This window comes from Anolis sagrei, chromosome 2 (genome assembly GCF_037176765.1).
Source record: "Anolis sagrei isolate rAnoSag1 chromosome 2, rAnoSag1.mat, whole genome shotgun sequence".
Classification (NCBI taxonomy): Eukaryota; Metazoa; Chordata; class Lepidosauria; order Squamata; family Dactyloidae; genus Anolis; species Anolis sagrei.
The window spans coordinates 247,252,578-247,277,947 of record NC_090022.1 but is presented as its reverse complement, the minus strand read 5'-3'; the positions used below and the strand labels follow the sequence as shown (position 1 = coordinate 247,277,947).

Sequence of the window (25,370 nt, the reverse complement as noted above, 5' to 3'; positions counted from 1 at the left end):
CTTCAGCCTGGGCTATGAAGCGCTGACTAAAGAGGAACAATAAAGCTTTTCAAATCATATGGGATGGTTTTGAGAAGGCCTAAGTTTAGAAATCCAGCCTATATTTACTATAGTTCTGTTAGGCTGTTCTAACATATTCTTTCAATAAGAATTTACGAGTAGCATCCAAAGAGCTTGGTACATCTTATTTTAATAGAATTTTAAAAATTAGAAGTAGAAGAGAAAAGGGAGAGACAAGAAAGAGTGGAAATGTGGAGATAATCTAATTTGTCCTGTTCTCCCCCCCCCCCCCCCCATTTATTGTGGGAAAGAACATTTTATTTAAAAGGAAATTAGCCAAATTTTCTGCTGTAATAATCTCAGCTTGCAATACTACCGTATACAATGTAAAATCTACTTAAAATAAAACCCTTGAAATCTAAATATGAAAAGATAATTCACTTGTTTTTCCCCAAAAAACATAACAAGAGCAAAGATATACGGTGGGCATCTAGAAAGGCTAACCTTTAAATGTTACTTATCATATTTGAATATGCTAAAGCAATACTTACACTGAAAGTACATCTGAAGAAAGGTCATATACCCAGTATATTACCAAAGCATACATCTAGGATTGCCTATCGAAATTAATTAATGTTCTGAATAGGTGAGAGCTAAAGCTATAAAACCAATATGTGTTCCTTTTTATTGACCCAGGCCACTTTAAGAGAAAGCACACATGCTACAAAATGGGCTAAAAATCTAATTTACGATTTATCGGTTAAAATATTTATATCTCAATCTTTATTGTGGTTTCAGAGGGTAACACTCAAATAAAACAATGGCCATGTTCACATGGTCAAAATAAAGTGAACTCCTCTCTTTATTATTATCCTCACTGTTGGATTCACAGCAAAATTGCGGCATCCAACCAAAGCAGAGTGAGAAATGTAGTAACGTATCTGAAGAAGAAATGGGATTTATGCCAGTGTTGACAGCTGGATCTGGCCAGATTTAACTTGATCCACTATCTACACTTCAATGAAGCCACTGCCAGAGGTCACTGGCCGCAAGCAGCTCCATGCCAGAGGTTTTCTAGTGACAATGCCATTAAGTGAGAGGTCACACCAAGATGACCAGCCATGTGACAAGTAAATGTGATACTACCAGTAGTCTCAAATGTGTCTGGATGGTGAAAGGACTCCCAAGATGCTCATGGGCTGCATTGGGATACCTACAGAGAGATTTACCCTGGATTAATGAGGTAAGTCTAAAACAATTTAAAACAATTCCACATTAACATGGTAACAAAAAAAATCAAACAGGATAAAAGTTGAATAAGGAAATCAACAAGTTAAAAAAACTTTAAAATAAACAATTTAATTCCATGTATTTGTGTATTTAAAAGTAAATTAAGCCACAAAGCTTTTAATTTTTTTTAAAAAAGCCTTGTTTTGGCTTTGCATAAGAAGGGAGCATTACTAAATGGAATCTTTCTTTGTTGTGGCATCCCAACTGTGAAGTGCTTCTCATCTAGCAATGCTCTAGTGAGGATAATAAAAGGTTTCATGCCTCTCATCACAGTCCAACCGAGTTTTATTTTTCATAACTACCTCCAGATTTGAGAAGTCCGATTGAATCAGACTGTCACACTATTAAGTAAAAGATCATTATGAAGGTCAGTTACATCTGGAGCCATGATTGCAATTTAACTGTTCAATCTCATAAATGGCTATTCTTACAAAAATGCTTAGAGACTTGTTCAAAAACCCATTTTTTTCTTATATAGAGAGTGAAGAGGATGAAAAAGTCAGCATTCTAAACCGTAAAAGACAGCTCTGACCCTAGTTATATCCAACTATTTTGAAAATTCTATGTAGCCCACCTAAGTTTTGTTGGAGTAGAAAGGTTACAAGAGATCAGTTCTCTCTGCCTCTTATAGTTTGTTCTAGTTTGTTGGTTTTGGTAAAAGGTTTTTAAATGCTTCATGGATGGAACACAATAGCATTCTATGTAAATGGTAAATGAAGTCAGACACTTCATATATTTATACTTCTGTTCATTGTTGGATCTGTCAACCAACAACAGTGGAAAGAAGGATACAGTAAATTCCTCACCCATCTGTGTCCTTCCTTTTTGGGAAAAGGTTATGAAATGTTTAATTATTATGCAACTTCAGGAATGCACTAATAGCCAGAAGGCTATGTAGGGCTCCCTTCAACGCAATGGTGTAAAGCATGACTGGCTATGAAACTATGTGATGCTATTTCTCAAGAGTCTGTGTGCTTCCCTATGAAGCACATCCATAAATGCTGTAGCAATCCAAATATAATTCACAACTAAAACAAAAAATATATTGAAGGCAATGAATATATAGTTTTCCTCTAGTTCAGTGCTTCTCAACCTGGGGGTCAGGACCCGGGGGGGGGGCATGAGGAGGTGTCAGAGGGGTCGCCAAAGACCATCAGAAAACAAAATATTTTCTGTTGGTCATAGGGGTTCTGTGTGCCATGTCTGGTTCAATTCCATTATTGGTGGAGTTCAGAAAACTCTTTGATTGTAAGTTAACAAAAAATCCCAGCAACTACAACTCCCAAATGAAAAAATCAATTCCCTCCCAACCCCACCAGTATTCAAATTTCAACGCATCAAATATTTGTGCCAAATTTGGTCCAGTGAATGAAAATACATCCTGCATATTGGATATTTACATTATGATTCATAACAGCAGCGAAATTACACTTATGAAGTAGCAACGAAAATAATTTTATGGTTCGGGGTCACCACAACATAAGGAACTGTGTTAAGGGATCACGGCATTAGGAAGGTTGGGAAACACTGCTCTAGTTTATCATATTTCAAAGACAGTTCCAGGAATGCCCTTCTGGTCAATGTTGCAAACTCATATGTCATGTGTTTTAAAGATTTTAGTTTGCATCCCAATATTGTTGAGTTTCACTGTAGGTTCTGATATTACAGTGGGCTCTTGGTATCCGCTGTCGTTTGGTTTCAGGACCCCATGTGAAATACCAAAATCCGCAACTGCTCGTCCCATTATATACAATAGTATAGTAAAATTATATACAATATAAAATTATATACAATGGCATAGTAAAATTATGGCAGAATCAAGGGGTTTTTTTGGGGGGGGGGTGGATTTTAATATCTGTGGATACAGTATCTGTGGATATGAAGGGCCAACTATATTTTGCTGTTGTTTGGATGCAATTTATCACCCAATGCAAGACAATCACATTAGCCAAGAAAATAAACCAATTTTAAAATGGTGTAATCACAACAGCCCTTTACAGACAGACTTACGTCCAGTCTAACAGCAAGAGTTTGGCAGCAATCTCTATATTAAATCAACAGGGTGTTGAAGCTGCCACTGAGGCTGCATATTTTCAGCCCAATCAGATAAATGGCAATCACGCCCATCTGCTATTACAAAGCCAGTCTGGGAGGCTAAATCCAAATCTACTTCTCCTGATAGACAATACTGCCATTTATCTGAGAGTGCTGTTCACGCACAGCCCTGTGAACTACATGTGCAATCTCTATCCAACTGAATATGTCTTTCCATACAAACACAGCCTTTAGTGTAGATGCATTTTCTGCTTATTCAACTCAGAGTTTTTGTTTAGGATAAGTATTATAAAAAATTTTTCTAGTATATTAATTAAAGAGCAGACTAGTTTTGTACCTTTCTTCTACAGGGTGCTCCATATACAACAGTTAGAGAGAAGTTTACCATTCTTAAAAAGACACCTAGGGCTGAAATGTTAAGAACTCAGCTCTACATATTATTGCAGTGTCCTGAAATCTGAATTTCCAGAATGTCAAATCTGTTTTTAAGGTGACAGAACACCATATGACCCCATAGGTTTTTCCCCCTACAAATACTCTGCTCAGGTTTGTAAACAAACAAATAAAATCTAACTGAAGTGAAACAGTAAGCAAATAAAGCACACTGGAAATGATCCTTAAGGAATACTGCAGTTACTAATTCACTTGAGAACTCCTGGGGAACATCTGCTTGACTTCCCTTGCATCTCTAGTTATACCATAAGGATTTCCTTGAACTAACACATCATAGGAATATCAAAGGGATTCTGAAAAGGAGTTGTGGAAAGGAATTAACTGCGGAGCCTGCTTAGTCAGCTGGCAGATCTAGGTTACTCAGGTCCCATTTTTACAACTGCCACAGTTGTGACAAACAGCTTTTATAGCCAGTTATATTACATTTAGCTAGTATCTCCATAGCACTTCACTGCTAAAACTGTTTCGGCAAAAGGAAATAGAAAGCCAAAGTCCTACTAAGCAACAGAAATATAATTTCCCCTTTTCCGCCAGCTCTTATCAGCACCAGGGATATTAGCAATGTTATAGTGTACTGTTATAGTGGGTTGAAACAGCATTTCCTTCTATCTTAAAGGGGAAGTATTTCCAAAAGTTGAGAAAAGAGATGTCGCTCCCCTTCCACACAGCTGTATAAAATCCCACATTATCTGCTTTGAACTGGGTTATATGGCAGTGTAGATTAGATAACCCATTTCAAATCAGATATTGTGGATTATTTGCCATGATTTTCTGGATAATATGGCTGTGTGGAAGGGCCCTAAGAGAAGCCCTTTCACAGTATATAGGAGTGAATACTTAAAGACAAAGGAAGTTAACTATTTATTTTACGTCTTTTCTCTTCATTGGCAAAAGCAGGTAATTCTGCTTCTCCAGTCTGACAGCACACTCTGTAAACAAACTATCTGAGAAGAAACATGGGAAGGGTGTTTATTGTAGCTTGAAGCATACTTTTTCCTAAATTACATGAGTAAGATGTTAAGGTAATGGGCTGCATGTAATTTCTGATTCTTTGTTAGAAAATGGGGAAATTACTTTCCAATCCTTCATGACGTAGACCTTATTTATTAATATATTGTGGGTTTTTTTGTATTTGAACTACACAAGCGCAATCAAGCATATGCAGTCTAGGCACAAATAATTTGTAAATAATCAATTAGCCTTTGAATCCCATCTCTTGCAACTCTAGCTATAGTACTATCCTATGTATGCCTATGGAGTAGCTATTAACTCCCTCTAAAAGTGTTGGGTCTTAATCTACAGTAAGTGAATGTAAAAGCCTTGGCTGCTCAAACTCCTCCGCCAAAGCATGATTCAGAGACTGGCAGATGTGCCACATCTCACAAAACTTTAATAGAAGCACCTTCTTTTGAAACTCCCATCCTTTTCCTCCCCTCTTCAAAAACATTACACTCTTCTGAAGACAATTTATAGGTGACACTTCAATAAGAAATGGTTCACAAAAAGAAGTAGCTCCTTCATTATTTACTAAACACACTACAAAAGATTCCACTTGAAATAAATTTTCCCTCAAACGCCACTCATTTTCCTCACTTAGGATTATATTTAGTGAAAAACAGGCACTTGTGATTTCTTCAAAATTATTCCTTTCCAAAAGTGCATGGCAATTAATTTTTAAAAAAGAAAATGCCATGATGCCATTTGAGAGTGAAACAAAGTTGGGAAGCATGTGGTCATCCAGATGTTGATGAACTAAGAACTCTGATGTCTCTTTACCATTGGTTACTCTGCCTCAGGCTGATGAGAAGTGTAACCCACCAACATCTGGAGTGCAAGTCCATAAAAAAAAAAAGAGATACTGTAGAGTCTCGCTTATCAACATAAACGGACCGGCAAAATGCTGGATAAGCAAAAATGTTGGATAAGAAGGAGGGATTAAGGAAAAGCCTATTAAATGTCAAACTACCTTATGGTTTTACAAATTAACCACCAAAACATCATGTTTTACAACAAATTGACAGAAAAAGCAGTTCAATACACAGTAACGTTATGTAGTAATTACTATATTTATGAATTTAGCACCAAAACATCGCAATGTATTGAAAAAGCTCCAGGTGTGAGGCAGACTGTGTTGTATAATACAGAATGTTGGATGAGCAAAGGTTGGGTAAGTGAGATTCTACTGTACCTTATTTGTTAAAGCAGATCCATGGAATCATATGTTCCATGGTGAGTTAATGCACACAAAAATGAAGTGGATTCAGTAGTTCTACTGTCTTGGGGACAGGCCCATAGCCAGGATTTTGATTCGGGGGGGGGGGGGGGGGGCTGAGTTTGATTCAGAGGACGCTGAGTCTGCCCTAGCAACCCTTTTGTATTGTTACCCCAATATCCCCATACGTATGGGATATATTGAGAATAGTGATCAGATCACTATTACATAACAGTTTAAATAATGTACCAGTAAGGCCTTCTTGTGGACCACCATGAGAATTTGGGGGGGGGGGCTGAAGCCCCAATAGCCCCCCCCCCCCCCCCCGCTACATGGCTGCTTGGGGACTATCAAGATTTAAGCCAATGAGTTGGAGTCAGATGTAATCGTACCTAGAATAGACCAACTGAAATCAGTGTGACTTGACACTGCTATAAGGCTCACTGGCCTTGAACTAAGTATTTACACAACTCACGTTGTGCAAGTGTTTTCTTATTTTCTGAACCTGTGCAAGAGTGTTGATATGTTTGTAATTGCATAGCAGAGATAACAAGCTTGTATAATAGCACAATCCAACAGATTAAACCTGCAGGAATTTGTGACATTGATTTGAATGGATGTAATCTAAAGGACTAATTCTGGATCCAACCTTTCAAAATTTAGTTCACAATATGACAGACCTACAAAAGAAAAAGAATATTGCTTTTGAATAAATGACATTTAAAAAGCACATAGTGGACTGATGCAACACATAAATTTTTTTGGCAACAGGTTTACAGTTTAAGAGCATGATTCTTGCTGCTGTCATCAGTTCTGAAAGAAGAACTGATAAAATAAAAGCACACAAAGCTTCCTGTATACTATTTTCCTTAACTTGCATTGTGTACTTGCATTCGCCAATCTAAACTATGTATCTATTCTAGTGGCGGCATGTGCAACCTTGATGTGAGCTCTACCAACATATGTTTTAATTTTACCTTATATATTGTTTGTTTCATTGTTTGTTTATTTTGAATATGGAATTTATTTTAGTCTAAGATGAAACAATAATCGGCCACATATGCCTAGTTAAATAAGAATCTTTGATGCATGTTCAGAATTTTGCTTGAATTCTGCTATTACAATGTGTTACCATCTTGCATTTAAACAAAAAAGAACTCCTGGCCTTTTTATGAAATCTGTCTTTCAAACAATCTTTTAAAACTTCCTGTTAAAAAATTGATAGCAAGATTTAAAATCATCTTCAAAGCTACCCAAAATTTCAAGAGCCTTCAGCTAATCATAATAAACAAGTCTTTTAGAAAATGTCTCTGCAACCCATTTCCAGTCAGCAAAATAATGAATCACTTGACAGCACACATTACATCATTTGCATTTCTGAGTTCTTATTTGCCCAGCAGCCCCAATTATAATTATACTTGGGGGGCAAAATACACTGTGTGCAACTGGTCACTAAGGAGAATAACTGATTAACACGTATAAACAAAATAATCAGTAATATAAGAACACAACTCCAGTAGCAAAACGTAGCACCTCTATTGAGTGGAGGAGTTCAACATGAAGCCTTACAATTAAGGCACTGAAGAGAATGGCGGTTCTGGAGACGCTACAGTTTTTATGTTTGAATCAGAGCAGTTTCATTTTTTTCTAGAATTTATTTTTTTGTGAAACAAGCATGGAGTCATACCTTAAGCTGAGGATGGAAGCCAAAACATATTGTTGTAGCATTTTAATATGCCTGTTTTGTTAGTCACTCTTTCCATAGGAGAGAGCCAGCATAGTGTAGTGGTTTAAGTACTGATTTATGGCTTTGCAGATCAGGATTCAACTCCTTGCTCAGATATGGAAGCCCAATAGGTGAACCTGAGCAAGTTACATGCTCTCAGCCTCAGAGAAAGGAAAAAAGGAAGCTCCCTCTAAACAAATTCCCTGCAAAATGTTGCTATAAGTCAGAATATTACATGAAGACACACGGAAACAATAACAACTACCCATAGGCCCATATTCCTTAAGTAAAGCTCAGATTATAAAGCTCTACCAGGATACTGGCATAAGAATAACTTTCTAAAGGACATTTCAGTGGCCAATCCAGACAGTTCTGTTGGTTTTCCCAATGGTTTTCCAAGGGCTTGTGGGAGTATGAGCAGAACTGTACTTGCACAATGGACAAACCTTTAAACAAACCATTCCTCTAATATGTATGGAAACTGCTGACATAATAGGATATTGGATATTTCCTTAAATCACGGTTTCTCAAACATACTTCCTTTGAACCCTAGGGTCGCATGGGAGATTGCTAGAAGTTCTAATGGAGATTGTAATTGTTCCCTGAGATCTTACACTGTTTCAAGGTTTCCTACAGGATAAAAATTGTGAGAAACACTGTCATATGCCACAATGTAAAAAGTACAACCACCAATTTAGTCCAGATATACCAATATGATATTCCAACTGAATGTGGGCTTTTCAATATATAGGCCAAAGATATTGCAGCAGATTCCAGACTAGCTCTCCACCCCTGAAACTTTTTGGAATCTAGTCTCCCAAAAGCATAGTCTCCTTCAAAAGCACAAAAAGAAGTCTGCTTCTGTTTGCAAAATAATTGTGTTCTACAAGACCAAACCATGAAGGAGACACTACAATCTGCTTAGAAGGCGCATTCCAAAGCCTTCTTCTTCCTTAACTTATGTACCCTTTGTAATAAAGTAATTATTGAAACAAGATACAAATATTTCAGTTGTAATTTTTCATCTACAAGTTTGGTAAATGCTAGAGAAAGTTGAACATATATAAATAACATGGGTCACATTTTTCATACCTACATCTGACTGTGCATAGACCAAATATTTCACATAAAATCTCTTTCCACATTTCCAGTTTCTGAAAACAAGATTAACATATACAGAAACAAATTAACAAGCATTCTCATTAACATGAGAAATCACAATTCACAAAGAATATTCATGTCCTGGTTCAATTATTCTAAGGCTAAATTACATGCTACTTTGTTGCGTAGAATACAGCTACTATTTTTTTTCTTATTCAAAGGGAAATATGGAGAAGTCAGTCCAGATGAAGCCCACATGGATCAGTATGGTTCCAGATGGAGGACTCAGTCAAGATCAGGACCCACTTTTCTCTCAGTGTGGTTCCAGTTCAGATTTGAAACTCCACTCCTACAACTCGCACTGGAATAGGAAAGCTCCAGGTTTTTTCCCCCCACGAGAATCTCTTTTTCTGGCAAAAATAGCAAGTATAACAGGGGAGGACTGGAAGATATATTTTGACTTGTAGGAAGAGTAGCCATCTATTTGAGCAAAGAATTTCTCATAATACAAGCCAACATTGATGAAAAAAGCTCATTGAGTTAAATGGCACAAGCACATAGAATCAATTTCCTTCTGCAAAGAAAGTTCTTTTCTTTCATTAAATATAATCATAAATATATCTAATAAAAAGAATTGCTAAGTTCAACTAGAACTAATCTTGGGCGAGAAGCAGTAAGTTTTAATTTAGGGCGCTACCTTTTAAATTGGCTTTGCCACTGATTTTTAAAAAAAGGCAAGACGAAGGGCTAGTCCCCACACACACACACACACACTGCCCAGAATTCAGTCACTAATGTTTGGCAGCAGAGTATAGAAATCGACATTTAAGGAATAAGGAAATTCTAACGTTAAAAAGTAGAATCCTATTTCCAGGAGTGTACTTCTCCTCAGAATATGTAAACAATTCTATAGGGAAGCACATGAAAATGGCACAGACATTAAAATGGTAGGAGGTAACATATGCAGCCAAACACTGCTATAAGATAAAGCATAATGATAGCAATAAAAGTAGGCTGGGATATTTATGCCCTCAATGAAATCCCAGAACCCTTCACATGCCATCCAAACGGGTGAGGAAATAAGCATGTGACTTTGTGTTTAAGTCCAACTTTAACATGTCTAACATTCACATGTTTTGTGTTCTTTTATATTCTTTTATATATAGAAGTTCAACATAAAAGGGGTTCAAATTACATAAAATGCATATGGACATGAAAGGAATCATTACTTTGCTTATTAAAAAGAACATTTAAAACTAAACATGTAACCAAGAATGTCCTCCATTTGCCGAAAAGTAATAATGGTCATAGCCAGTGGGCTAGCATACAACAACTACATCTTGTCCTCTCCCTTATTTAAGTCCAAAGTAACAAGATAAAGATACCATTCTTACAGAGAATGCATTATTTCTAAGCTATGGCCAACCAAGGCATTTTAGATATACTGATGTGGGAGTTGGTTTTGTCTCTATTTCTGTAGGAAAGGCACGAAGGCACATACCTCCTGTAAAAATCGCACATAGCCTGTAATAAGTCAAGGCCAAAACCTGATTCATAGTTGCATGCTACTTAGCAAGCAAATAAATAGTTAAGCCCGCAAACATTCAACTGGATTCAATAGGGCTTAGTCTCAAGGAAAACATACACATTCATTTACTCAAGAATATTGTCTGTATGCAATATAGATTAGATATATATAGATTAAACAAAGACATTTACATTTTCTTCTATTTTTGTAGAAAACGGCTAAATAAGAATATAAGATTTTTTTCAACATCATTTTGTTTATTCAATCAAATTTTATGCATAAAACAACATGTGTCTCATAGTGGTGTTTTCTTAAATGCCAAGCTGAAAATGGTGACGGTACAATATGTAATTAGTTTTTTATTATTATTATTCCCCTGACAGCTATAGCTCCACAAGCACCCTTTGCCTTTCCCACTGTAAACGTTGCGGGGAAATGTGCTAATTACGGACATCACAGCTATGATGGGGTCTGTGCCAAGAGTGACTGGCAGTCTTGAATACCAGAAATATACTTGTTTTACCTTCATCGGTCATTGCTCAGTTAATTGGGGGAGAAAAGCCATATCCTTTCCTCTTAGATTCCTTACTTTGTCTAACATTGGTTCTTGTTAAAATGTTAAAATAAATTATTATAAAGTTAGCAATCACCTTCCAATCGTAAGCCCCAAAAGTATTCTGTATTTCAAAGCCAACTGAGAGAAAGGGAATGTTCATAAACTATAATAACTGCCGTTGGGCTTTTATATCCCATTAGTTTTCCTTTCAGTATTATTTAGTAAATATGTAAAAGAAATGGCACTTCCTCTGGCTGTTGAGATATTTTTTGCCTAATTAGTAATTGGGAGACACATTTCTTGGCAGCTGTTGCATCCCTATTGTTTCCTGGTGTTGGCACAAAAACTCTGTCAGGAGCACCACTACTCGTACTGTATTCCTCTTAGTGATGGATCAGTAATCCTTAAGACACCAGGTTCCTAAAGAATGGTTCTAAAAAAAAACATGTATTGCACCAACAAGAGTAAACAAGAGCCACAGATTGTTGCCATACATGGAATTACTAAGCATTTTCCATACACTTTATCAAAAACAGTTCATGCAAAAAATAGAGAATGAACAGACAAAAGACAGGGGTTCATGCCTCTTGTTCAAAGTTTAGAAGAATAATGGAAGCATTTTTATCATAGGAATTTTGTCTTTCCAACTTCCACAGCATATTAATTAAGTTATTCTGGCAGGAGGATCTCTTGGAGAAATGTCTACGAATCCTAACCCAAAAGGAAGCAAATCTGTGTAACAGTGAACAAATCACTGACATAATACCAAACATACGAGTAACTCCTTACTAGTAGATTAATACTTTTAAAAAGGAAACAGTGTTGTCAAACTCTATACTGAAAGCTTACAAATAGCCATACAATCAATACTGAGTTGTATAACTAGCTACCTCCCACATCAATAATGTCAAAAATGCAGTTTTACTATTCTTGTGATTTAGGGGATTTTACATATCAGTAAAATATTTCGGAGCTATTATTTTCATTTTGTGTGAATAATTCTGATCCTATTCAAGGAATGGCCAGATTCAGCTAATTGGACAACCAAATGATCCAATTTTAAGTTTACACGTTATTCTTCTCAAAAAATAAACATTACTACTTTCATGCTACAATAGAGCACTTTGTAATTACAGTACTCACAAAACAGTCTGGGTTGTTCTAATGCTTGTACAGAAATTAAACAAATGAGTTTAGTGTGCCTGCATGTTTCCGCATATATTAAAACACAAACTGTTTCCAAAGCTATAGATGGAACCATTATTACGTAATTGTTGAACAAATAGCTTTTAAGAATTCTGAAAACTAAACTACAATAAAATCATGGATTCAGTATGCTCCTTCCAAGAACAGAAGTTATTGAGATCCAAGGGAAGCCTTATTTGTCCTGCACTAACTATATATTTCTGGAAGGTTAGCTTATTTCTAAAGGAGTACTGCTAAAAGTAGTGGTCCATGGACCAATGCGTGTCCACAAGTCATCCACTGCTGATCCCTGGAGAGATTTCAGCAAAGAAAGAAACAATTGAAGCCAATTGGCACAAATATGGTACCAGTGCTTGGCACAATACTGAAAAAAAAATCCAGTTTCTCAATTTAGATAGCTGAAGAAGCACTTCTCCAGAGTACTCTTATCACAGAGCAGTAGCGTGTTGGAGGAACATCCAAAATTAGACTCTGTCCTACTAACTTTTTCCTGTGGCATTCTGCTCACAGAAAACTCTGCATCCAAAGCAATATTTTGAAACTCAACAATTCACTACTACATGTTATTTCTTAAGGCCAATTCATTGTTCCATTTGTTCAGTGAATATTCTCTTTCAATGATCATTCACCATATATTACATTTATGGATTGCTGTAACATGGGCACGTACTGAAATATTAACTCATGCTTACTGAAATGGATGGACAAACAGACAAGAGAGTGGCTAGAGTAGTAGATGTTCCTTTAGCATTGAAGAAATAGATAGCTGTTAAATAAGATAATACAAAACAATGCTAATTGGAGCAGGAGACATCTCAAATAGGCCTGTAGAACTGTAGTAAGGAAAAGTCAAGTACATCACGACATTATACTGTTTATGCTTATTATAATTATTTTAATATACAACATAATAATGAAATCTAAATATTATTTTTGTTACTATAGATGCAACACTTTAATATTTTATCGCTATTTATAAGGATAGTGGATAATGCTGCTCCATCTGAACCAGAAAACTGCTTAACATAAATTTTTTGTCCAACACTGAGTTAATAAGTTAAAGATCTATGAGCATACTGTTTATATTTAATCCTGTTTTAATGTTTGTATATTAGTATATTTTAAATCGTTCTGCTAATGCTTTTATGTTAAGCTGATTTGAGGCCCCTTCGGGGGAAATAAAGCAGGGTATAAATATATATAATAAATAATAATACAGACATACATATACACACACATGAATACGCCAATAAAAAGCAAAAATACTTCAAAACTAAAATGATGGCATACAGGACATGTAATGTAAACATATTAATAAACACAGAGAGAAGTTTTTACAATAAAAAGCAGTGTAAAAGCTCTGCCGCAGAATTCCAATAAACTATTTTATCAAACTCATAACTCAAAGCCAAATATAAAATTATATGTATGTATAATTTAGAGCTAACATCAAAGACAAATGCATACAGTCCTTACAGCCTCTCCAACCCCATTTTGCAACTCGCAAGAGTCGAGTGTGATAGTCAAGCAAAATGGAGGCTTCCAAGAGACTCAATATGAATTGAAATTACATTAGTAGGCAAAAACTAGCTTTGTAAACGTCACCAGCTGTCTGGCAACATCCCTTACTTAGATTAGAAATGTATATAAACGTATATGAGTGCACACGGACCTGAAAGATGAAGTTTTTCACATTATACAGGATAATGGAACACAGTACAAGTTTCTGTACTATTTATCATTAGCTTCCTGAGAGATTACCTAAGAGCAAAATACACAAACACAGTGCTAAGAGATACAAAGGCCAGAGTTCCTACTCAATGTTCTTCCACACTTTTCTCTTCACAAGTCCCTGCTCCCCTCCCTACTTCAAACTTCGAAAAGAATTGTGGGAATTGCATTCAAAGGCATTTCCAAGGGAAAGGGGGCTGTAGATAAATAGAACTTGCAACTAATCCTCAACCACTGTTAGTATTTAACTCAGAAATGTATATAAAAACATTTAGATGAACCCACTGGATTTCAGCTCAGCCATATGCAACCATTGTCCACTTCTTTTATCATGCAGACGTTATGGGCCTTTGTTCCACAACCTTTTCTTTCAGTGTGTTTTGCTGCTTGAAAGACATTGGCTTCCCACATTATGTTTGGAGGACAAAATATTATCAGTTAGAAGGCAACAGTGGGAGGCTTTGACTTCAATGTCATACTTCTATATTTTAGCAGGATTTAAGATTGGACTATATTTATTGTTTCCCCTTAACTGAAAAATAAGAATTCAACTCTGTACTTCCATCAGTCTATCACTTGTCAATCTATAATATAATATAATATAATATAATATAATATAATATATAAAAAAGAAATATATTTTATGATATGATTAGCAGAGTATTTGCTTTTATGAAAACAGAGACTTGAGAATAAACATGATTACTAAGGATACTAGTTCTCACATTTTGCTTTGCAGAAGAAAAAACTAACTCACTAACGCAATAATTCAATATCACCATACATCTCATGTGGAGTTCACGACCATATACATGATGTACATACAATACTGTTAATACTCGGAAACACTAACAATAGGCAATTTTTGTGTAGTCACCTGATGGGTAATAGATTTCAGTAGTATTTCAAGAGCTGCAATATAACTAGAAAGTGGCTTTTATAGCATTCCTCTTATAAACTCAGCATTTAATTTCTCAATGACTACTTATTTAAACAAAACTAGAGAAGAAATGTATACAATGGGAAACTGCTTTCGAAAGGATATGCATCACTCCAAATGGCTGAAACTGGTTAGAACAATTCCAGGAGTTGAAGAATTACAGGTTGGCATACAGATATGTTTGTTTGGTAATTGACCTCTTGCTTGTTATGTGTTTCAACAAGGTGTGTTTTCTACTGTGTAGCCTTTTTAAAAGCAACAGAGGATTAAAGATTCATACATAGTAGACACTTAGATAGCAAGGAACAAATAATAAGGCAATTGTTGCCAATTGAAAACCTCACTCTATACATATAAGACGTGATGCAGCCAATGATGAGAACTCAAGCCCTGCTTATTACAATAGGAAAGATGCAAGTACAGCTTCCCACCTGTACTTTGTGATTGAGAGGAAAATGTTTTTGCTTTTGTTAAAATCTACACATTCATTTCTTTAATAAATGATAGACTATACATTTCACAGCAGAGTTATGATCAAAGTTTTAGGTGACTAGACTATTTCATCAACTTAAAAAGTTGTGGGGGTTTTTTTTGTTTGTTTTTTGCTATTTGGTCCAGCATCTTTACTACTAAAGATGTGACAATATGAGCATATGTACACATATGTTTCACTTTCAATGGCCAGGATATCTGATGAATTCACTGTTTTCATTCACTTTCTCATCCCAGCAAGAAGCTGGTCAATTGGTGGGTTCATGGGGAGATGGGGGAGAGACAGCAAGAAGTATCTTTAGTTGTCTTTCCTAATAGTGATTCCTAACAGCAGGTCAGTCTTCTCTGCCCAAGACAATGAAAAATCTCTATTAAGTGAGTGTTTTTAAAAAGGAAAGGAATTAACTGAGTGATTTCTAAAACCCTTTGGCCAATGCCATTTTTTAAAAGTAAGGCCTACAAGGCTCCTGCTTGTCAGAGAGGTTTTGAAGCTAAAGGCAATGAAGAACTTTGAGAGCCAGGAGGCTCAAGGTAATACTATTAAAATCAGCTCAAGTACATGTAATGAGCTCCTAAAGGCTTTCCCACTATGATTCTAATCATGAGAAACTCAATGGATGGGAAATCCGTCTCTCTGGGTTTTACACCATAAAATAAAACATAAATGTACAATAGAGTTTATACAAGAAAGTATCCATACTTTAGCAGCTAAAAATGCAAGTCCTTGAAATTTTGCTTCAATTAAGTAACTCCTTGCTGGATTTAACAGAACACTGGAGTAAAGCCAAATACTAACAAATACAACTTTTGAAAGCAAACGCCATAAGCACCAAGCTATGTCTAAAGTTCACAAATCATAGTATGACTTCGCAGAAATCCGGTGGGTCAAGTGTTTGATTTATGAAGCGTTGAGCGTTTTCGAGCATTCTCGCTGCCTGAGGAATCTTTGAAAGTTAGCCTATTTTTAAGGTCGTAACACAATAAAGGAGTTAAGTGCAAACTTCAATTTAAACATGCATTTAAGTTCCATTCATTTCAGTGAGAAGAGAAACCATCTTCAAAACCAATCCTGGCACTCTTCACCGCAATAAAACATAAACTAGAAAAATGGCTTGACGTTTGAGATATGTTCTACTTGTACAGTCCTGTCTACAACAACTGTGATAAAGCAACAGTTGGGATAACCAGTGTTAATGAATGCAAAGCTATAGTCTGAACAACTTTTCCAGCGTAAATCTTCTTTGGATTTGTTTTTGAGTAAGCAAGTACAAACCTGCAGTGCTCTTTAGCTAAATGTCATATCAGAAATTTAATTAGATATACTTTTTACTCACACTTGTCCCCATGTAGCTCTGGATGAACAATTTACATACAGTACTTTATTTTTATAGATATATATATAAAATGTTCTTTGGTTCAATCGATTTAACATCAGTGTCATCATTGACATGACTGATTATTAGTCTGCTTTATAAATGACAGGGAAGTTGAAAACGGGTGCGTTCCTGCATCACATAGTGCTGTGGGATCTGCAGTGTCTACTCTTTGCTTGTAAGAGAAAGTTCTGGCAGAGTGAAGTCGCATATTTTTATTCTTTATTTTAAAAATGTCTGGCATTCTACATCTACTACGTCTTCAGTCCAGTTTTCAATCCTAGATGTAGAGCTAATATCTTGGAAAGCTTAAGGTGCACATACAGTTCTTAATAGTATCCGAATCACACACAACAAAGCTTTGGAGCATTTCTCTATATTTTCCTAAACTCTGTTGGAGTTTAGGAATATTCATCAATGATATGTCCCTAGGATAATAAAAATATCAATTACATGTGACTTTAGAAGAGAAAACTTGTTGCAATACTTCCAAACTTTGCTTCTCTTTTATGATAGCTTTGTGTATTACTAATATAAACAAATAATAGTTCAGAAGATGTCCATAGCAATACTTCATATATATTGGTATATGATACATACCAATATATACAAAGTAATTAAGTGAATGTACCTTTGGATTGGATTGTCACCCACAGACTTTTTAAATGAAGAACAATTCTTTACTGAATTTAGAGAATCTAAAAGGTATATGAGTGTATGAGAAATATATATAGATAGATAGATAGATATGAATTAAGCAATGCTTATTTGAGTTATTAAGTAAAGCTTACCACTTCTGCTTTATTTTATTCTCAACAGGGTAACACTTTCATTGTTTTCCAATTCACAGTACAAGCCTACACGTTCACTGAAAAGTAAGTCCTACTATAATTAATAGAGTTTGCTCCCTGGGAAATGCATTTAGTTTTTCAACTCTAGGATAAAGGTGCCAATACAAATTATAATTTAACAAGCAAAATATTCACTCATCTATCATTTCCTTAGAAGTAACAACCTTATTAAAAACCTTATTTCTTTACTCTGAGTGATACTATTTTAAAAAACCATCATCATTATCAGTTTAAGATTTTTCATCCTGTATCAACTGCAAAAATATATAGCAGTTTCTTTTAATTGATTGAGGATGGTTCTCCAGATCCAATAACTGTCTTCCAGAGTCTACTGAGCTTTGCAATATACAAAAATGTCAACTGAAAACATACCCCGAGAAGAATAATACCTTTATAACTTCATGTTATCTTAAGACTGAAAGTTACACTTTCACGACAGGAGCCTAGTCTTCTAAACATTGTGGACAAGAATTGATTCCCCACCAAAAGCTAGCTAGATGAACTTCTATAACTCATTATTCCTCAGCTATTTTAAAAACACATCTACTTGGCAGTCTTCACAAAAGTTCTCACTTAACTGGGTGCTTTCTGGTTCACTGGTTTAAATGCTCGAGTTCTGACCCCACTGTTCCATGGATTATTTATAGTGAAGAATTGTACCTACATCACATGTTTAATTAATACCATAACAGGCAGAGAAGCCAAACATTTAATACTATGCTTTGATTTAACCAAGAGAGCAACATGTGCAAGTCATTTGGTCAAATTCAAAGCAGCCAAACATTTCCGCTTTCACAAGTAGAGTGGGAGAATTCAGCTTATTATTTCACCACCTTCCACAAATACATTTTTCAGTTCAAAAATGAAGGATTTGCCCTTTAGAAGATATCTTCTGCAAAATGCCTCTAGAGTTTTGTCTGTTACAGTCATTGCCTAATTTCACCTGAAGCTGTTTTGGCTGCTGTTTTATCTCAGATATGAAGGGAAAGAGGTGGCAGATTCTGAAAGTTCAAGAGTTAGGAAATTAACTAGGAAGTTAATTTGAAGGAACACTTTTGAATGTCAGTCACACTCCTTACTGTTTCTCATGCTCAAATTGCCACATATGAAAGCAACATTCTGAATTATCTTGGTCATCTCCAGATACTTTGACACTCTCTATTTTCAAAATACCCTCAAACATTTACTATACATAATAGTATTATTATTATTATTATTATTATTATTATTATTATTATTACTATTGTTATTTATAGACCACCCTCTCTCCCCAAAGGGAATCAGGGTAGTTAGATTTCCTACTTTTAAAAACCCCATGAACTACAAAAAAAAGCCAATGTGCTGATATCAGTACAAGTAGTTATATCATGAATCCAGCAGAAAGATAATATAGGACAAGATGTCCTCAGTTGCTCAGAATAGTACAATTGGCTTAGAAGAGCTTCTTTTAAAATAAAAACTATTCGATTTTTTAACAATGCATTCCCACCCACATAAAAAAGCCTTTGAAAAACCTCAGGTGGATTGTTTATATAATATCACAGGCAAAAGGATTCTTATCTTTCAAATGCTGAAAAGTAGGAGAAATGGCAAGGGCTCAGAAAGACCCTCAAAAACACAGTCCATACAGTCCAAAGAAAGCTGATACAAATTTGATTTGAAACTTTAGGAACAAAATATCTCAGATATTATTTGCATTTATGGTTGTTACAGAAAAGCAAACAGAACCGAGACACATATTTAAAAGGTCTGTGTGTGTTTACACAATCCCCAGCTGGCTACTTTATAGAGAATTTGGACTCCTTCCACACAGCTAAATAAAATCCCATATTATCTGCTTTGAACTGGAATATATGTCAGTGTGGACTCAGATAACCCAGTTCAAAGCAGATATTGTGGGATTTTCTGCCGTGATATTCTGGGATATAGGGCTAGATTCTGGCATATAGGGATGTGTGGAAGGGCCTTTTGTTTTATCAACTATGATTCAAAACGATCTCGGGTTGTATAACTTCTCCTTCATGTTCTCAATATCACATTTGACTGATACGAACTCCCTGATACGAACACAAAAAAGGTCTGTTTTCTCTCTGTCCTATTGTCTAGACCCAAATCCAAACCCTTTTGCCTTGCCAAGGCATCGCTAACTACTGCACTTGAGTCTGATGACAGCTCAGATGCCCCCTTTTCGACTGTAAACATCCAAGCCCAGCCATCGTCTCCAAATTGCACTGAAATACTGAAAACATGTGGGTTTGTTTTTCTATCCAGCTAACCTGGTTTATAGCAGATTATGTAAGAGCCGCATGTGCTAGGCAAACTGAAGGAAGGAAGAAGGGGATGAACCAGGCTGGCTCTCAAAACCCTGGCAGCTAACAGGAGCCACATGTGGGCAGGGTTTCCCTCTATCACTCACGTCCCAGAAAGATGATAATACATGAAAATAAAGGCTGGTTCTATCTGATTTCAGTGTATTATTAGTTTGAGAGTCCATTTGTATGAACTTCTGGAAGTTCTCTTAGGATAAACAAGGGTGTGGATTTTTGCTGTTCCATTTTGACCAAAGTGAGCACCTCCCCATTTTAAAAAGCCTTGGTTCTGAAGTATACACACAACTTGTATAAACTCAAGCATCATGACATGTTAGGGATGCATATAGTAAAGGTAGGAGGCTCTGCAGCACAGTATAAACAGCCTTGAATTTAAAATCAGAGGCACCAAGGTATTCAGGGAAACCAAGGCTGGATCCACACCAGGCACTCCATGTGTTTTGGACTTCAACTCCCACCATTCCTAACAGCCTCAGCCCCTTCCTTTTCCCCCTCAGCCGCTTGAGTGATTAGGAATGGTGGGAGTTGAAGTCCAAAACACCTGGAGGGAGGCCTCAAGTTTGCCCATGTCGGGTATAGATCCAGCCACAGTCCTCTTCTATCCCACTCCCTATTCCCCAGACCAGTCTACTTATTTCCTGACAAAACTATTCCCTGATTAATTAGACGTCCAAGTTGGGATGAGTTTTTTTGTCCTCCTCCTTTCCTCCTACAAACCTTTCTGCCATTAAAATTGTAGGAGTTGAAGTCCAAAACACCTGGAGGGCCCAAGTTTGCCCATGCCTAAACTACACTGTCATATATAGTTCAAACTGCATTATGTGGCAGTGTAGATCCAGCCCAAGAGGAGAGGAGGCAAGTCACAGGGTCCCTTCAGAAGAGGAAAACTTTACTGCCTTTCTTTTCCCAACCAAACAAGTCCCTGCAACACCATCAGAGTGGAGGATAGATGCATCCAAGGAGGGAAGACCACAGTCCTGCCTAAACAATGCGAAACTTCCCTTCCCTTCTCCTTCCAGAGATAGAGGTTGATGTACCGGATCCTGGAAGGAGAGGAACTTGCAGGGCATCTACTTTCATGCATAGGAGGCAGCATCAGAGAAGAGGATAGATGCTTCCAAGAAGGGAAGACCACAGTCCTGTCTAAACAATGCGAAACCTCCCTTCCTTCTCCTTCCAGGGATGGGGGTTGATGCACCGGATCCTGGAAGGAGATGAGTTGCTGTAGACGGCTGTGGCCAGACAACCAACTCCCCCAGAAACATGAGAAAGAAAGCCTGGTTTCTGTAACCACGACCAGAGCGTCAACTGGGTTCCAGGATGACAGAGAAGCCACTTTCTTCAAGAGCAGTTTGAAAGGGGCTTGAGTGGCGGGTGCAGGAGGTGCCCCTTCTCCTTCTCTCGCTCTCTCTTTTTCTCTCTCTGCCTCTCTTTCTCTCTTACCTGGGGTTGGTGCTGTTCCAGAAGACGGCGTAGCGGTCGGCGACGGTTTTGGAGCCCGGGTCCTGCCCGAAGACGCGCGTCCAGAGCAGCAGGAAGAGCAGCGTCAACATCTCCACGTGCAGCATCCCTCCTCTGGGCCAAGGAAGAGGAGAAGGAGGAGGAGGAGGAGGAGATGCAGCGGCGGCGGCGGCCCAAGGATGGAGAGGGAGGGAAGGGAGAGGGAGGGAGGGGAAGCTCCAAAAACAAAACAAAACTAGGGCAACAGAAGGGGAAGGGGAAGGAGGACACGGAGTCACCAGGCGCACACAAAGGGAGAAGAAGTCCAGCCGGCAACGGCCACGAGGAGGAGGAGGAGGAGAAGACGGCCGGGAGAGGGGCTTCTTGGAGATGCGGCCACAGGCGGAGGAGAAAGAAGGGGCGGCGGGAGGCGCCCCGGGAGAGACATGCACCGAGGAAGGGGCCCCTTCGCCCCTCTGGCTTCCCCTCCTCGGACTTGCCTTCCTGTCCTTCCCGCCTTTGGACGGGGAAGCCTCCCAGGGAAGGAAGGAAAAGTCCACTCCGTGCGCCCGGCTGCTCCGGCCTCTTTCCCTCTCCCTCTCCCTCTCTCTCTCTCGGTCTCCCTGCCTCTCTTTCTCCGCCTGGCTTCAAGGCAGGCTCTTGCTCCTTCTTCCCAGTCCACAGGGATCCGCACCGAGAGAGACTTCGCAGTCCTTTAGGCTCGTTTGCCGGGCTTTCCTTCGGAAAGGATGTATGTCCAGAGATCGCCAAGGAGAGGGTTGCTTCGGGACGCCGGAAAGAGAGAAACAAGGAAGGAAGGAAGGGGGAAAAGAACGAAGGAGGATTGGTTGGTTGTTGCCGGTGCTTTGCGGTATTGAGTCTTCTCGAGAGAAACAAGGAAGGAAGAGGGGAAGAAAAGGAATCGAGGAAGGAAGGAGAAAGGGTTGCTTGGTTGGTTGGTTGGTTGGTTGGTTGTTGCCGGTGCTTTGCGGTATTGGGTCTTCTTCTCTTCCAAGGGTCGCTCCTTTTTGTCCAAGGCGAGGAGCCCCGAGGCGAGGCAATCGCCTTCTCTTGCTTTCTTCCTTTCTCTCTTTCTCTTTCCCCTCTTTCTTTCCCTCCTTTAAGCCTGGCCACTCTGGGAGCAAGGCAGCCCTTCCCAGTCCCCGGAACGTCAACTTTGCAAAAGAGGGAAAGGAGGAGGAAAAGGAGGAGGAGGAGGGAGGGGAAGAGAAGGGAGGGGAAGAGGGTCCCTCCCCTGGATGACTACATGGGGAGGAGGAGGAGGAGGAGGAGGAGGAGGAGGAGGAGGAGGAGGCGAGGTCTTGCCCAGCAGCAGCAGCAGCAATAGCAAGCAGCGCCTGCCTCAGCCTCCTTAGAAGCAGAAGCAAGCCAGGAAACCGCTCTCTTTTTTCTCGCTCGGATCCGAGGAAGCCAAGGCGAGCAAACGGGTTGGCAGCTGTAAATAGGCAAAAAATAGCTGCCGGGACTGGAAGACACAGCGGTGGCAAAGCAGGAGAAGAATCAGGCAAAAAGGAAGGGAAGAGAGAGAATGTCCAGGGGAGGGGGGTGTTTCAATAGTCACGCCCACTCTCTATATATTTTTTTCTTGCTTGCAGGTTTCTTGTGCGTCAATCCAGGCAGCCTAGACGGTAAAAAAGAGGCGAGCCGGGTGCTTGCCTGCCTGACCCAGACAGCTGCGCAGGAGACCTGGCTCTCTCTATATATGCCTCCTCTACATGTGCCTGCGTGTCAAGGGAGCGTGCGTGCACGTCTGGATGCGCGAGGAAGAGGCGCAAAAGGGAAGGGGGGATTTGCCATATTTTGCCATTGATTTGCCAAGCAGAGAGAAAGAGAGAGCTTACAGAGCGCTCTTCTCCCCCCCCCTTCTTCTTTCTCTCTCACCCGATTGGATGACAGCCCCCAGGGAAAGGGGTGTGGCCTTCGAACAAGGCCCCGCCCCTTCCCCAAAAAAGTCCAGCCTGGCTCTTTGAATGGAATGGAAGGGAATGCTTGCGGCTGCAGGTAACCATGGGGCGCCTTCATCACACTAGAGAATGAATCCGCTTAAAATCCGGTTTCTGCCTCCTCTTGGTTTGTGGAATTAGCAAGACTGTTAAAGGCTCCTTCCTAAACTACAAGCCCCAGAATTCTGCAAGAGGTAGAAAACGGATTTTAAATGGATTCATTCTTTAGTGTGATGATGAGACTGGTACTACAGCTCTTTAGTTGCCAAGGCTCAATGCGATGGAATCCCAGGAGGCATCACAACCCTTTGGCAGAGGAAACTGTGGACTTTGTAGAACTAGAAATACCAATGTTCCATAGCACTGAGCCTTGGCAGTTCAAGTAGTGTCATTTACACTAAGCCTGGGCAAACTTGGGCCCTCCCTCCAGGTGTTTTGGACTTCAACTCCCACCATTCCTATCAGCCTCAGGCCCCTTCCTTTTCCCCCTCAGCCGCTTAAGCAGCCACAGTCTTCTTCTATCCCACTCCCTATTTCCCAGACCAGTCTTCTTATTACTGGACAAAACTATTCCCTGATTAATTAGACGTCCTCGCATTTATTTAGGGGTCCTCCTAAAGGGGGGAAAGGAAGGGGTCTGAGGCTGTTAGGAATGGTGGGAGTTGAAGTCTAAGACATCTGGAGGACACAGGTTTGCCCAGGCCTGTTATAGATCCAGCCTCAGCCCTCTTCTATCCCACTCGCTATTTCCCAGACCAGTCTAGTTGTTGCCCATGCCCGGTGTAGATGCAGCCTCAGCTCTGGCGCTCTTGACCCAGATGGCACCAGAAAGGCGTGGTGTTGACACAAGCATAGAAAGGCGCGCCTGCCTTGCCCAGGTCCAAAGTTTATGCAAAGTTCTGCAAGTCCTCCTTAGTGATTTACATTATAGCCTTTTGAAGCAGGAGAGTGGCTTGGAGTGTCAAGCGAAGCCTTTTCCTTGGGTCCGCTCTGGTTTCTTAAGCAACAGCCAAACGCAGCCCAAAAGACCCAGCAGGAACCTTCTCATTCAGCTTTTCCTGCTCTGGCCTCCTCTCCTCCCTTGGCGCATTCTCTTTCTCCGGACTTTTCAAAGTGCTCAGACTCCCTCTAGTGGAAGATAGTGAGATAGCACTGTACCTAGACATTTCTTAGTAAATGTCTAGGTAAAGGAAATAGTGCCTGGGGGAGTCCATCTGCACTGTAGAATTAGTACAGTTTGGCACCACTTCAGCTTATTTATTTATCGTGTCAAAAGCAAGCTGAAAATACAATTATAATGTATAGAAAAACCACAAACAAAGTTAAAAACTTGGCATTATACTAAATTTCCTCTGACCAGAAGCTGGCCACTTCAAGTGCCTCTGGTGTCACTGTGAAAAGGTCATCCATTGTGTATGTGGCAGGGCTCAGATCGCATTGTAGTAAGTGGTCTGTGGTTTGCTCTTCTCCACACTTGCAATGTTGTCGTGGACTCCACTAGATAGCCCATTTCTTAAGATTAGTGTGGTCTGTTCTGCTCCTGAGGGGAGCTGGGCATGTTTAGCCTGAAGAAGAGAAGGCTGAGAGGAGACATGATAGCCATGTATAAATATGTGAGAGGAAGCCACAGGGAGGAGGGAGCAAGCTTGTTTTCTGCTTCCTTGGAGACTAGGACGCGGAACAATGGCTTCAAACTACAAGAGAGGAGATTCCATCTGAACATTAGGAAGAACTTCCTGACTGTGAGAGCCGTTCAGCAGTGGAACTCTCTGCCCCGGAGTGTGGTGGAGGCTCCTTCTTTGGAAGCTTTTAAGCAGAGGCTGGATGGCCATTTGTCAGGGGTGATTTGAATGCAATATTCCTGCTTCTTGGCAGGGGGTTGGACTGGATGGCCCATGAGGTCTCTTCCAACTCTTTGATTCTATGATTCTATGATTCTAAGATGTGCCCAGGAGGGAGTTTCTCATCCGGTATTAGCCACTGATTGAGGTTCCAGGTTTTAACCTACCACTTTTGGACTCTCGCTTGCTGAGGTGTTCCTATGAGTATCTCTGTACATCTTAAGAAGCTATTTCTTGATTTAAGGTATTGGCTTGCTGGTTGATATCTGAACAGAGGATGG

The 25,370-nt window shown here is 39.1% G+C and overlaps 1 protein-coding gene across 2 annotated transcripts in view; it reads right to left on the bottom strand.

Annotated features, from left to right (window-relative positions):
• Window positions 1-21,412, bottom strand: part of EFNA5 (ephrin A5) — a 224,185-nt gene extending 202,773 nt beyond the window's left edge. For both annotated transcript variants that reach the window (XM_060761874.2, XM_060761875.2), the window contains exon 1: window positions 21,288-21,412. In XM_060761874.2, the coding sequence (XP_060617857.1) occupies window positions 21,288-21,412 (125 nt within the window). The remainder of the gene's footprint in view (window positions 1-21,287) is intronic.
• Between the last annotated feature and the right edge of the window lie 3,958 nt (window positions 21,413-25,370).